This window comes from Talaromyces atroroseus (genome assembly GCF_001907595.1).
Source record: "Talaromyces atroroseus strain IBT 11181 chromosome Unknown scaffold_9, whole genome shotgun sequence".
Classification (NCBI taxonomy): Eukaryota; Fungi; Ascomycota; class Eurotiomycetes; order Eurotiales; family Trichocomaceae; genus Talaromyces; species Talaromyces atroroseus.
This window is the reverse complement of record NW_017971441.1, coordinates 227,904-241,049: the sequence shown is the minus strand read 5'-3', so window position 1 is coordinate 241,049 and position 13,146 is coordinate 227,904. Positions and strand designations below refer to the sequence as shown.

Sequence of the window (13,146 nt, the reverse complement as noted above, 5' to 3'; positions counted from 1 at the left end):
TTATTCCCCTGGTTTTTTTTCCTGTATTCTTTGTTCCCCCTATGCTTGCCTTCAAAAAAGAGTTTACGGAACATTTGTCCCATTCACGTCCTGCTGCCCACTCACAAGCCCCTTTGGTGGCTCCGTAACGACGAAGTTCCACCCAAAGCGATCCTCCTCAACGCCATTCTGAATGCCCTTCAACACCTTCAACACCTGCGCACAAACCTCCCCACCACTCTCCTCCGCACCCCCAACATTATAAGTAAACTTATCATTCCTCGACTTCATTGTGATCGACTTGATAGGCACCAAAGCCGCAGCAGTACCCGCAGCAAACACCTCGTCGAACTCGGGCAATTCCTCGTACGGAATGCGGCGTTTCTCGACTTCGTATCCAAACACCTTTTCGGCGATTTCGTACACGGACGCCGCGGTGACAGAGTCAATGACGTTTTTGCTATCGGGGACGACGATGGTGACTTTTTTAGAGACAGGATCCTTGCGGACTCCGATAAAGGCCGAGGTTGAGAATTCGTCAATCTCGGTGCGTGTCTTGCTGTCGAGGTGCAATGTAATACCGTAATTCTCGGTGTAGGCCTTTTGCGAGTGACGCAGCACGGGGGCATAGTTGCCGCCGACTTTGGCTGAGCCAGTGCCCTCGGGGGCGGCGCGGTCAAAGTCCTCAAGAATCAGGGCGTCGACGGCATGCACACCATGATAAACGCCCGTTGGCATCACGAACACGGCAAAAGTGTATTCGTCCGGCGGGTTCAGGCCTAGCTGGGCACTCGAGCCCAAAATCAAGGGACGAATATACATGGCGGCGCCGGTTTCGTGCGGAGGGACGAACTCTGCATTCGCGCCGACGGCCAGGTTGACGCACTTCAAGAAATGGTCCTCGGGGACACGCGGGATGGAGACGAAATCGGCTGAGCGCTGCATACGGCCCGCATTGCGGTTTGGCCGGAAGATTGTGATGGCCTTATTGCCGGCGGAGCGGAATGCTTTCATGCCTTCGTAGGCTTGTTGGCCGTAGTTGAGCGCGGGGGCCATGCCGTGGATCTGGAGATGGGGGGAGGCGACGAATTTGGGTTCCGACCATGTTCCGCCGTTCGAATAGCTGAAGTGCGATTCAATGTGGCCGTTGACTATACTCAGAGATGAATTAGTATGATGAACCAGGATCCTGGGATTTCGATGGACATGCCTTCGCGCACTTTGAAGCCGACATTGCTCCAGTCTAGAATTAAAAGCGGAATTCATCAATGAGATAACGATTCTCCAGTCAAAACAGAATAGCAATCACGGCTCACCGATGGTGTCGACTGGAGGAGGCGGGAATTTTGCAGCCATTCTTCGGATGACTCACTCAAACGCACTGAGAAAGAAATGCTGGTGTTGAAATGCTCAATCTGCAATCTGCAATCCGCCCCAGAGCAATTCTTTGGCAGAAGCAACAAGCCGCGAGAACGAGAGACTCAAAATCACACGATATCACACAGAATGAGGTTTGGAAACTCGGAGCGAGCGGTGAGCAGATCTTTCCCCCCACGAAATTCCCCGAAATTCCTCCCCCCCCTCCGACCGACACCGGCTCCACTCCTCCGATGGCGGAGAGAATATAGCCCTAATTCTAGCCTTAACTCTAGCCGTACATGCTCTGCTCTAATCCCTGTATACATCCGCAGAGCCTCGTTGCACTCACTATCTTATCGCATCACGCTGTCATATTGTTTATGGCCATGGATCCCTTATTCAGGTCCCTGTCTATTCTGTTATAAACCATATACATAAGGACATACAAACAATTCAGTCAGCTGGCTTATTTTGGAACCTCCAGCAATTTATCTACAGAACCTCCCTCCAACCACGTATCCATGGCCTCATACATCTTGGTATAGCCTTTGTTGTTCATCGTTGGCAAATTGGTAAGACACTTATGTCCCAGCCGTTCCTGAGCCACGCCCAAATGCCGGTATCCATAGGGGTACTTGCTGAGCTCCTTCTCCTCGAATTTCGGGACATTCTTCCCATCAACGGGGACCACACGGTCCTTCTCATAAATGACCTTGTAGTAGACATGCTTCCACTCGCCCTGCGCATTCTTCTTGCAGAAAAAGATGAACCGGTTGTCGCAGTCAATGTCGAACTCGAGTCCGTCCCAGTTGAAGCGCTGGGTGATGGTTGTCTTCATCTTGCCAATGGCTCGTCCGGTTTTTTGGTTGAGGTCTACCAGGGTTCCGCACTCGCGATGCATGATGAAGTCGCCATTGGCGCGGCCCTTTTTGGAGACTTCGATGAACTCGTCGATTGTCACGCCGCCACTCCATGCTATTATTTTGACCGAGTGGGTTAGTCTGAGAAGGTTGAGAATATGAAGGCATGCTACTACATACTAGTAAAGATATATGCGTCATCCGTGAACAGATCCCGGTAATGCACCCATTCCGAGGCATCCCGGTAAAGTGGCCAGCCCTTGCAAATCTCAGCCACAGCAAAGCGATCTAGGAGCTCGGATTGATTGCCATTGACATTGCTCCAGACCTTGGGCTGGACTTCCTTCTCAGTGACGTTGTAGACCATTTTTGGTGGAGTATTATGTATTAGAAAATGTGCTTGGATGTACGACGAGTCGTTGTATATGTAGAGGGGGTCGAGGAACAATGACATCATTCATGATCTGAGCATGCCAAGCAGTGCCTTCATCATCGGCAAGCCGGTCGGCAAGTACAGCAAAACCTCATCCTGCTCACGGAAAATGATGTAGAGGTGCCGAATCCGAGAGCTAAGCGTGAAGTCGTGCGTGGATATCGCGTGTTGTTTGATCTACGCATACAAGGCCGGGGAGCTTGTCGGGTGAGACTTTTGCCGGTGCTTTGCCGCCAGTCACAGTGACGTACCAACCAGCTTACGCGGAAATCAAGAGATGGGAAAATAGATCAAATAACAATATACAGATTATCCTATCTACACAGTGAAGGGCAACCTAGAAAGAAAGCCTCTCGCACTGCTCAACCGGCTGCAGCCCGAACGCCTTGCTGCCAGCCATCCAACTTGTCGCAAGTGGCTTGCGTGCAAACAGGCGTAAGTTCTGCTCGTACTCGGCCACCAGTCCATCCAGACTCTTTTCGCAATGGTGGGCGTCAACTAATCTTCGCGCAAGGTCGCTGGCGTCTCGCAGTGCCGTATTAACACCCATACCTCCCGTGGGTGGCATGGCATGGATTGAGTCACCAATAAGTGTCACGTTTGTCGAAGCCTGCCAGTCCGGAATCGCAGGGTCTACCGAGTGGACTCTTAGCGTCGCCGTTTGGCTTCTATCCTGATGAATGACCGCTGGTTTGATGCTCGGATGCCATTTCTCCGTCAGGGATAGCGCAAGATCGGATGATTGTTCGTTGCTTAGACTGAGCAGTTCCGCATCAGGAATGGATAGATCATCTCGTCGTACTAATAATACCCAATAGATATAATCCGTTGGGAGGTTGATATGTTCGATAGTAGATGACGCCTTGGGAAAACGCATGGCCTCCAGCAACATTGTTTTCGGCACGCCGTTTGCCTCGTCTTCCTTTAATAAGCACATCCCACCCAGGAGGTTGTCTGAAAGTTCCGCCTCAACTTGATGGGTGAGCGGAGTCTTGCCGTAGATAATCCTCGATCCAGAGTCAAGGAAGGGGTAATCAGGTAAGAGCTGTTTGCGAACTGTAGATTTCACCCCATCAGCGCCTACAAGGAGAGCTCCGGACTCTGAAGTGCCGTCGGCAAAATGCACTGTTACGCCAGTCTCATTCGATTCGAAATGCGTGACATATTTTCCAAATTGCGTCTCGTCCTCGAGCTTGGTGAGCAGCACTTCGCGCATCGTTGTGCGATCCACTGTGAATGGCTGTAAGCCTCCACGAGCTCCCGGTGGCGGGCCACCGGCGGGAAGAGGCTCAGCTGTGAGCGCATCGAGGCGCCCCAAATGGCCCAGACCAAGGATTTCGGCCGATGTCTTTTCGAACAAATTCCAGATCTCGGGGCTCAATGCATATTGCAGGGCCGTGATGCCGTCCTCTGATATCCGAAGACGGAACCCCTGAGCGCGAAAGTCTTGTTTGAAGTCCCTCTCGAAAATCTTGAACGGTATCGAATGCTTTTTCAACGCCTGGGCGAGGCAAAGACCGCCGAGACCAGCTCCTGCGATGAGCACTGGGTGGCTAGCAGAGATGCTGCTCATGTTGCGCGAAGTCGAGAAAGAGTTGGATAAGATGAAGGTGTTGGAATGGCGTCTTTCAATTTGGAGATTTGAACCATGGCGCAGACGCGAGTATTTATACCACGATCCTCGGGCCAGGCGAGACGGCCAAATAGGAGACCGCGAGCACATACTGCTACACTACAAGAGAAATGCCGAAGCCACCGAGGAAAAAGGTCAAAACATGCGGCAATAAATTTGTTGTTTTCAGCTGGCCCCTTTATTCTCGGGCCCGTCCAGTAAGACAACGCGGGGCCGACCTCGATCGTCGCCGAGTCACCAGCCTTTCCGAACCCTAGCCCTAACTTCTAGTTGTTTACCTCGCTATATGTACAAGGCGCCATGGCAGACATATCATTCGCTCATTTACCATCGAATTGTCTTATACATAAGCTATTTTGCGTATAATTGGCGTCCGAACTCCGTTGTAAGACACACTTTCAGTCCCCCGGGAATCTCGTGCCGAGAAAACAATCGGTAGTCTTCGCTGATATTTTCGAATTCATCTAGCAGTTTAGGTCCAGTCAGTAATGCATTCACAATAGCTGGACTACACTCTCACCGTCGTATGTGAACATCCACGACGGATCATATTTGCCCTCGACAACCAGGTTGAGCAGATGTGGATAGTACTTGGCACAAAAACGTACGTTAGCCTGATCTCCAGCCCGGAAACAGAAAGGTAGAGATACCTTTTGAGCAAAATGCTGTCCACCTCTGACAGTAATCCCCTTTTCCATCAGCATGCCGATGGGGAAGTCATTGGTACCCCAGAAAAAGTCGCCAATAAGTGCAATATGACCGCCCTTCCGGGTAGATTTGAGGACTGCATGGACGGTGTCACCACTATCTGACTCGGCTTTCAAGTACCGCATGGCTGCATGTTTGGGAGTGTTGGTACTGCGGAATCCGCTGGCTTCTATGCCACAGTCGAGCCCATGAGGCTGCAGAGATAATATGTAGTCCGATACATTAGGATGCGCAGCGACATCAACCGGCACCATGCCAAAGCTTTTGGCAATTTGTAATCTGGTCTGATCCTTATCCACCGCAAACACCTTACTGGCACCGCGCAGCTTCGCAAGCCGCTGGATCGAGAGTCCCACAGGTCCACAGCCCCAAACGCCGACAATATCCCCCTTTCCCACCTCCGCTAGTTCGCACCCATGCCACGCCGTCGTGGTGACATCTGCTAGACCCAGGAGTTTCTTTGGCGCAATATCGTTTGATGCTTTGATGCATGTCAAGTCTGCATTGGGGACGCGGCAATACTCCGCCTGATCGCCGGAATAGCCGCCCATCAGATTCGAAGAGCCGAGGATACCCGATATGCGATGCCCGTATTTGGAGTTCATCTCCTTGGACGAGTTGGTGGCATCGCAGAGTGAGTACTGCTGCTTCTCGCAGTACCGGCATTTGCCGCACGCGATGATGGGTAGGATGATCACGCGGTCACCTACCTGCAACCGACTGACGGCGCTGCCGATTTCTTCGACGAAGCCAATAGCTTCATGTCCCATAATTGCCCCCTTGCGCATGGACCTGTCTAGGTCGCCCTCGTAGATGTTTAGGTCTGAGCCACAGATGGTAGTGTGCGTGATGTGCACGATGGCATCGGCTGGTTCCGTGATGGACGGTTTGGCAACCTCGTTGATTTCGATTTTCCGTGTGCCCATCCATAACGCTGCCTTCATGGTCTCTGTTGGATGGGGCTTGTATTGAGGTGTGGAAACGGGTCTCCTGTATGGTGAGTGATGAATTACATTCTCTTGTGCTTGGTTGATGAACGGGATCATACTGTTGGGTCTCCATGTTGGATCCTGTGTCTTGATATCCGATCTGTTCAAGATTTTACACAGAAATAAAGGTTGTACCATTGTAAACCTCATCGGCTCAAAGTCTACTCATAGAAGGCCCTTTGTACTTTAGATTTGCAGTTGAATCATGGCATCGGTGGCAAGCGGAAGTTGAAGCCGGCGGATGATTTATGATTTGCATCATACCTAGGTACATATCCATGTGTTATCTGTACTTATAAAATGCAATTGTGCTTCAAGATGATAATATCAATTACATTCATATCGACAGATGTGGACTACATGCAATATCCGAGATAACATTCGCAATTAATGATACAGGAGAGAAGCGCAAGTGATAAGGCTATTTCACAACAATAATAATACTCAGACAAAAAGAAAAGCCTTGTCCAAACATAAACTATATAAAATTGAAACAGCGGCAATCTTCTTATTCCTGAAGATTCTCGTGTCGAGATTCGCACGCCCAACAGTCATAGGACGCTGGGCATCAATTCGGTAAATAAAATCGCCCCAGTAGCTTACTCTAGATTTCAATATAAATTATGCTACATTAGAAACCAGGTACGACGTACATGAGTATACGACACATACAACATGGACATAATAGTTAGAAACGACGTCCCACTTAGTTGCATACCACGCAACATGCAAGATGAACGACGGAGGCGTCGGCTAGCTTTCGCAATGCTACCTATATACATTTAGCTCTCTGGGCACCGGACGACGATATACCATAAAGCTACTACGAGAACGACGTCAGCATAGGATCTGCAGAAGACGAAGGTAAGATGAAAATTCATCAGACACACTAAACTATCGAGCAAGCAGAACTATCTCGAATCTAGACCTTGGGATATTCACGTACATTAGATAACACAGTATCGGCGCTTTAGCTTCTGAATCGCCGCCCCCAAACTCGAGTCCGGGTCCGTTGTGCGATCCGATGATAGTTTGCTCCGTAGTTGAGTTTAGGCGTTTTAGTGCTGATGATCAGTCTACAATATGATCGCCTAGAAATTAATCATTTGGTTTTTTCTATTGACTGAGCTGTCGCTGAGGTGCCTTGGTGATGGCTCCGCTAACGTTAGAAAGTATGTTATGTCGTCGACCCGACTAGAAATTAAGTCGTATAGCTAAAAATTAATATCCTACGACTACTACCTAGTGCTGTAGCATTCTGGCCCCTGAGTACTCCTCTATAATCAATAAGCGTAAGCATCACCTCGTCAGTGGCGCCCAAGCACGGGTCATTTTGGTCATTTGGCCATTTTCGCCCAGGGATCGCGAACATCAACCGTGCATCACAGCATACCACCAGCGAATCAACAAAATGCATCAAAAAAAAAGAAAAAAAAAAAAAAAAAAAAAAAAAAAAAAAAAAAAAAACTCACCCTGGTCATCTGTTCCTCCCCTCCGGCGTTTACGGGGAAGTCGAACGCTCGGGGTAAAAGACTTTGTCAGATGTCCAAGGATTGTCAAAGATGGGTCCTATCAGAACGGAGACGTTCTCTGCATGCGACATGGATTGAAGCTGCATGTTGACGGCCAGTAACGCTCGAAATGAAGGTACAGACCAGGAACCGACATTTCACCATATCCCAATGTGACCGTAGACGGAGCATATTAAGTTGAGAATGCTCGTTGGCTGAATGCCCCGCGTGAAAGTGTCATTGCACTTCCAGTCCCGACGCCACAATGCCCCAGTGCTAAACCTGATGAAGCCAATTATTTCAGACTCAACCCTAAACGAAGTTACCAACGCTGTATTCCATGTCCTCAAACCACGATGTCACCATAGAGCTCCACTTGTTGGCCTGCTGACTGAAATTGGAGCTCCTGTCGAGGTAACTGATGAGGAGTTCACGTAATTCGGGATGGTACAAATGAGCGTGATACACCCCCCCGGGTCTCCGGAATCATGTTGAAGACGGAAGTGTAAGGACGTAGAAGAAAAGTAGGAGCGAAATGCATTCTCTCGCTTTGATCGCGTCCAGCGTTCTCCTCGCTAGTGCGAGTGCAGAGCAATTCGCCATTCCGCAAGTGCAGAGCGCAGTTAACGCAGCTCTCAACAAGTACTCCGAGTACGTGAACTACGATGGCCCGACAGGCACAGCAACAGCAGCACTTGCTTCTGCCACTGCAGAATCGCATGGCTTAGAAGCTGCGGCCGTCACTGATCCGAGCTACTGGCTGGCCGATATTACCCATCAAGGCAATGCGCCATATGCCGACAGTGGCTATGTCGTCTTCAGAAACGTCAAGGATTACGGTGCTGCTGGTACGCTGCGTTTAGTCTCGAAGATGAAAAATGAAGGAAGCGGCAACTGACATGGGGTGTCTACTTAGGTGACGGTGTGACTGATGATACTGCGGCTATCAACTCTGCGATAAGTGATGGTGGTCGCTACAGCCCTGGCTCTGGCGAGACATCTTCGACAACACCCGCCATTGTTTACTTCCCTGCAGGAACCTACCTGGTGTCTACGTCGATTATCGACTACTACTTTACACAGCTGATTGGAAACCCCAATTCTCCAGCTGTTCTGAAGGCCTCTGCTGACTTCACCGGTCTTGGTGTGATTGATGGTGACCAGTACCAGTCCACCGGTGAACAGGGCTGGACATCAACCAATGTCTTCTATCGCCAGATCCGAAATCTAGTCTTGGACCTCACTGACGTTCCGGCAAGCTCTGCAACGACTGGTATTCACTGGCCAACCGCTCAAGCGACTAGCTTGCAGAATGTCGAAATTCGTCTCAACTCAGATTCCGGTACACAGGCTCAGGGTATTTTCATTGAGAATGGTAAGTACTCCGCCACCATTTCGAACAATATAAAGCTCCTTTTACGACAAACTTTTAAATTGCCCTCAACTAATGCATTGGCTTCTACTTCAGGCTCTGCCGGTTTTCTCACTGACGTAACTGTCACGGGTGGTCTGTATGGCCTCAATGTCGGAAACCAGCAGTACACTATGCGCAATGTCACTATCTCCAACGCCGTGACTGCCATTAGCCAAATTTGGGACTGGGGTTGGACTTGGTCCGGACTTAACATTAATAACTGCACAACTGCTATCGACATTTCGCTCTTAGCCACGGATGGCAGCCTCGAAGACGGGTCTACAGTTATAATCGACAGCACCATCACTGATTGTGACACATTCGTCAAGACTGCCAGGTCTACTAGTTCTACTCCTGCGAGCGCGGGTAATCTGATCATTGAAAACGTGGCATTGAATAATGTACCTACTGCAATTCAAGGGCCAAGCAGCGTTTACTTAACTGGTGGCACCACCACCATCTCCACCTTCGGTCAAGGTCACGAATATACCCCTACAGGACCGAATACTCTGGACGGTACTTTCACTGCACCTTCACGTCCTTCGGGCCTGCTGGCAAGCGGATCATCCGACTACTTCACCAAGAGCAAGCCTCAGTATCAAAGCTACGCAACCAGCAGCGTGGTAAGCATGCGCAGTTCAGGAGCAACCGGTGATGGTACCACGGATGATACTGCTGCGATCCAGGCCGCTCTTACCTCTGCAGCAGCTTCAGGCAGTATTGCGTTCTTCGACTACGGTATCTATCTTGTTACCGATACTATCTATATTCCTCCCGGATCTATTGTCGTTGGCGAGTCCTACCCCAGTATCATGGGCAGCGGCAGCAAGTTCTCCAACAAAGAGGCACCTTACCCTGTTGTGCAGGTGGGCAAGAGCGGTGACACAGGCACAATCGAGGTGTCCGATATCATTGTCAGCACCCAAGGTGGTGCAGCAGGTGCCATCTTGATTGAGTATAACCTCGATGGAGACCAAGGATCCGGCCTCTGGGATGTTCACACACGTATTGGCGGCTTCGACGGCTCTGATTTGCAGGTAGCTAACTGCCCGACAACCGCAGCAGTCTCTGCTGACTGCGAGGCGGCCTTCATGTCTCTGCATATCACAAGCTCAGCAAACAACGTCTACCTAGAGAACAACTGGTTCTGGACCGCCGACCACGACATCGATAGCGCCGATAACACCCAGATTTCAATCTACACAGGCCGTGGCGCTTTGATCGAGGGAAGCAACATTATAATGTGAGTTTATCTTATTGCTGGTTTTTATGGATTCTGCATTTGACTTTGCCTAATACTGCGTTGCTAAACTAACGCAATTAACCATTTAGGTATGGTACCTCTGTTGAACACCATTCTCTCTACCAATACGAGTTCTCGGGTGCGACGAACGTCCTGGCTGGATACATTCAAACAGAGACCCCATACTACCAGCCAAGCCCAGACGCCACCTCGGGTCCTTACGCGTACAACGCAACGTGGAATGACCCAGACTACAGCACCTGTCTGTCAGGCAATTGCGACGCTCTAGGCTTGTACGTGACCGGCGGTGATTCCATATACATTTATGGAGCCGGTCTGTACAGCTTCTTCAATGACTACAGCACATCCTGCTCCGACTACGGTAATTCGGAAAACTGCCAGAGCGAGATTTTCCGTGTGGATGGTACTGTATCCGCATTGAGAGTATACGGGCTCAACACTGTGGGCACTACTAACTTGATCGAGGTGGACGGCACAAGTGAAGCGGATTATTCGGACAACATCAGTACTTATGCTGATAGCATTGCGCTATTCTCATACAATTAAAGCATGTTGCTTGGACGAATTCACGACAAGAAAGAAGACAATCAGCGAAGGCTGCTAGAGAACTTGCGTGGTATATTTATTCATTGTACATATTTTATATTTATCTATTTGACAAGGCACCCAATAGGTTCGCAAATGAAAAAGTTTCATTGTTTTATAGTTTGCATTCTCTATCAGCTGTCAACTTCGTAATCATTTCTGCCATGTTCTCTGAGGTTGTTAAGGCATCAACAATTCGAAACGAGGATTGCGCGTCGACCACCTGCGATGGTTCTAGACCGGGCCCACAGCAGCAGCGCAGACTGTCAGGCTGCGACCTTTTATATGGATCAGTTCTTGGTTCACCTCGGAGATTTGCCAATCCAGTTTGAGTTAACCCACGGAAGACTTACAGTTTTGCGTCTTTATCGCCACGGAATTCGTCACAGCACGTGAGTCTACCCCAGTTTTTGTATACTCCGGTCGATCAATGAGAGATCTTCCAGCGCAAACTGGCCAATATGAGGTGTTCTGGTGGAGTCCCCGCAGCGCGTTATTTTAACCTTATTTGCAGGGCCGGTGTCAAGGTGGGCCCTTTGAGTGGGTCCTTTAGTCGTCAAGGACTTTTAGAACGTGTGACCCTCCATGAGTCCGCTCTGCGCGGTTTTCTTTCGTCTTGCCGGTGCCATACCATGGTTCGGTCACCTCAGGGTCCCAATATGATTTGCGACTCACGCCAACGCAATGGCCTTGCCTTAACCCGCAGCTAATCAGCTTGTTTTCCATCGACTGGTCAAAATCTAGAGCCATGGGCCCTTCCCTCTGTCGCCTTTGCCCCGATGGCTGGACCATTCTGGATCAGGCACAGGCACAGGAACAGAACCACTAAAATGCTGTTCGCTGGGATATCTTTGGCTGTTCATCGGCTAAATGTCGACGAGAACGAAAATTTTTTATTTCTCACCGGCTTATCGTCGGAGGCTTGGAGGAAATAAAGGTTATATAAGGGAGCCATGTGCCTATCTGACTGCTTCTCGTTCTTTTTCTATTGCACCTCATCCACCAGACAGAAGCTCTCCTTGTAGAGTGTTCATTCATTCATTCACATTCAACCAATACATTCTTTTCGTGAGGCCAACCTTTTGAACAACTCTTTGACAAGAGTAAACATCACATTCTCTATAAACAAATTATCTTTTATAACCAACATTCTTTACAACATGATGTTCACCAAGACCCTCGCTGCCTTCGCCTCCCTTGGCGCACTGGCCTCTGCTCTTCCTACGGCCATTAAGAGCCGCGACACCAACAGCACCTCTGCCAGCACTGGCGGTGGTGTTACCATCGTCAATAACATGGATCAAACCATCTACCTCTGGTCCGTCAGCAATACCGCTGACAGCGAAATGGTTACTCTGACCGCCGGTGGACAAGATTACTCTGAGAACTGGCGCCTCAACCCCGACGGTGGCGGCATCTCCATCAAGATGTCCACCACTCCCGACCAGTCAGATGTCTTGCAGTACGAGTACACCCTCGTCGAGCCCACTATCTACTGGGATCTTTCTTGCATCAACATGGGCGGCAACTCCACTTTCACCACCGCAGGCTTTGCTGTCACCTCGAACGATTCTGGCAACTGCCCTTCTGCCACCTGCAAGCCTGGTGACACTGCCTGTGCTGACGCTTATCTCTTCCCCACTGACGACCAAGCCACTCACGGTTGCCCCGACACTGTCAGCATGACTTTGAACCTTGGTCCTTCTTCTGCAGAATAAGCTGGCCATTAAACTTTCCTTGCCAAAAGTCAAGTTAAAAAGTCTCGAAACAAAGTCTCCAAAAACCAGTCGAGACTTAACTCATTACGCTCTATAGATTTCTTTCATTTTTCTTTGCCACATGCTTTTTAGCGAGCATCCATGTACTTCAGCGACTGTCTTTCCATTGTTAATATTAATAATGAGGAGTATGTTGGCTATGTTGTGGTAATCCTAAGGAGCTTTTTCTTTGTTACTTGATGATACCATTTTCTGTTTGACGATACCCCTAGGGGTTATTGTATACTGTAATTATATGATGGATCACCTTTATACACAAAAAATTCGAAAATTGAAAATAATGAAAATTCTAAATCTATCAAAAATTCGAACTTCTCTTCCAAAAAATCCTTAACAGTCGTTCGAGTAAATTCACCAATCAGAAGCGAACAGATTGAAGATGACGACGACCACTACATAGCGGTCTGGCCAATAGAATTAACAGTGCCCCACATTTCCTTTTAAAGCCCTAAGAAGTCATATCGACTCGACACAGGGAGGTACTCGGAGTCGATTGTAATATACTGGTCCAAAGAGACGGTAAGATGGTGAGCAGGGTTTGACCTATGGGTAATAGAATATAGTGGGGTATTTACTGAACACCAGCAACGGATCAAATCTACGGACTCCTGGCGTGAACTCCTGTCGTGCAGG

The 13,146-nt window shown here is 49.3% G+C and overlaps 6 protein-coding genes across 6 annotated transcripts; 2 read left to right on the top strand and 4 right to left on the bottom strand.

Moving 5' to 3' along the window:
- Positions 1 to 63: 63 nt before the first annotated feature.
- On the bottom strand, positions 64 to 1,335 carry UA08_06468 (hypothetical protein; the record flags this gene model as incomplete). Its single annotated transcript, XM_020269245.1, has 2 exons — positions 64 to 1,130; positions 1,296 to 1,335. 2 exons carry the CDS (start codon positions 1,333 to 1,335, stop codon positions 64 to 66), a joined length of 1,107 nt encoding a protein of 368 aa, XP_020118382.1.
- A 469-nt stretch (positions 1,336 to 1,804) lies between these two features.
- On the bottom strand, positions 1,805 to 2,565 carry UA08_06467 (hypothetical protein; the record flags this gene model as incomplete). The annotated part of the gene is made up of 2 exons (XM_020269244.1): positions 1,805 to 2,313; positions 2,379 to 2,565. 2 exons carry the CDS (start codon positions 2,563 to 2,565, stop codon positions 1,805 to 1,807), a joined length of 696 nt encoding a protein of 231 aa, XP_020118381.1.
- A 403-nt stretch (positions 2,566 to 2,968) lies between these two features.
- On the bottom strand, positions 2,969 to 4,204 carry UA08_06466 (hypothetical protein; the record flags this gene model as incomplete). Its single annotated transcript, XM_020269243.1, has 1 exon — positions 2,969 to 4,204. The coding sequence occupies one exon, from the start codon at positions 4,202 to 4,204 to the stop codon at positions 2,969 to 2,971; it is 1,236 nt and encodes a 411-aa protein (XP_020118148.1).
- Positions 4,205 to 4,758: 554 nt separating this feature from the next.
- On the bottom strand, positions 4,759 to 6,099 carry UA08_06465 (hypothetical protein; the record flags this gene model as incomplete). The annotated part of the gene is made up of 1 exon (XM_020269242.1): positions 4,759 to 6,099. The coding sequence occupies one exon, from the start codon at positions 6,097 to 6,099 to the stop codon at positions 4,759 to 4,761; it is 1,341 nt and encodes a 446-aa protein (XP_020118149.1).
- Positions 6,100 to 8,007: 1,908 nt separating this feature from the next.
- Positions 8,008 to 10,696, top strand: UA08_06464 (Glucan 1,3-beta-glucosidase; the record flags this gene model as incomplete). Its single annotated transcript, XM_020269241.1, has 4 exons — positions 8,008 to 8,320; positions 8,389 to 8,847; positions 8,941 to 10,129; positions 10,219 to 10,696. 4 exons carry the CDS (start codon positions 8,008 to 8,010, stop codon positions 10,694 to 10,696), a joined length of 2,439 nt encoding a protein of 812 aa, XP_020118376.1.
- A 1,199-nt stretch (positions 10,697 to 11,895) lies between these two features.
- UA08_06463 (hypothetical protein) lies at positions 11,896 to 12,453 on the top strand (the record flags this gene model as incomplete). The annotated part of the gene is made up of 1 exon (XM_020269240.1): positions 11,896 to 12,453. One exon carries the CDS (start codon positions 11,896 to 11,898, stop codon positions 12,451 to 12,453), a length of 558 nt encoding a protein of 185 aa, XP_020118460.1.
- Positions 12,454 to 13,146: the final 693 nt, after the last annotated feature.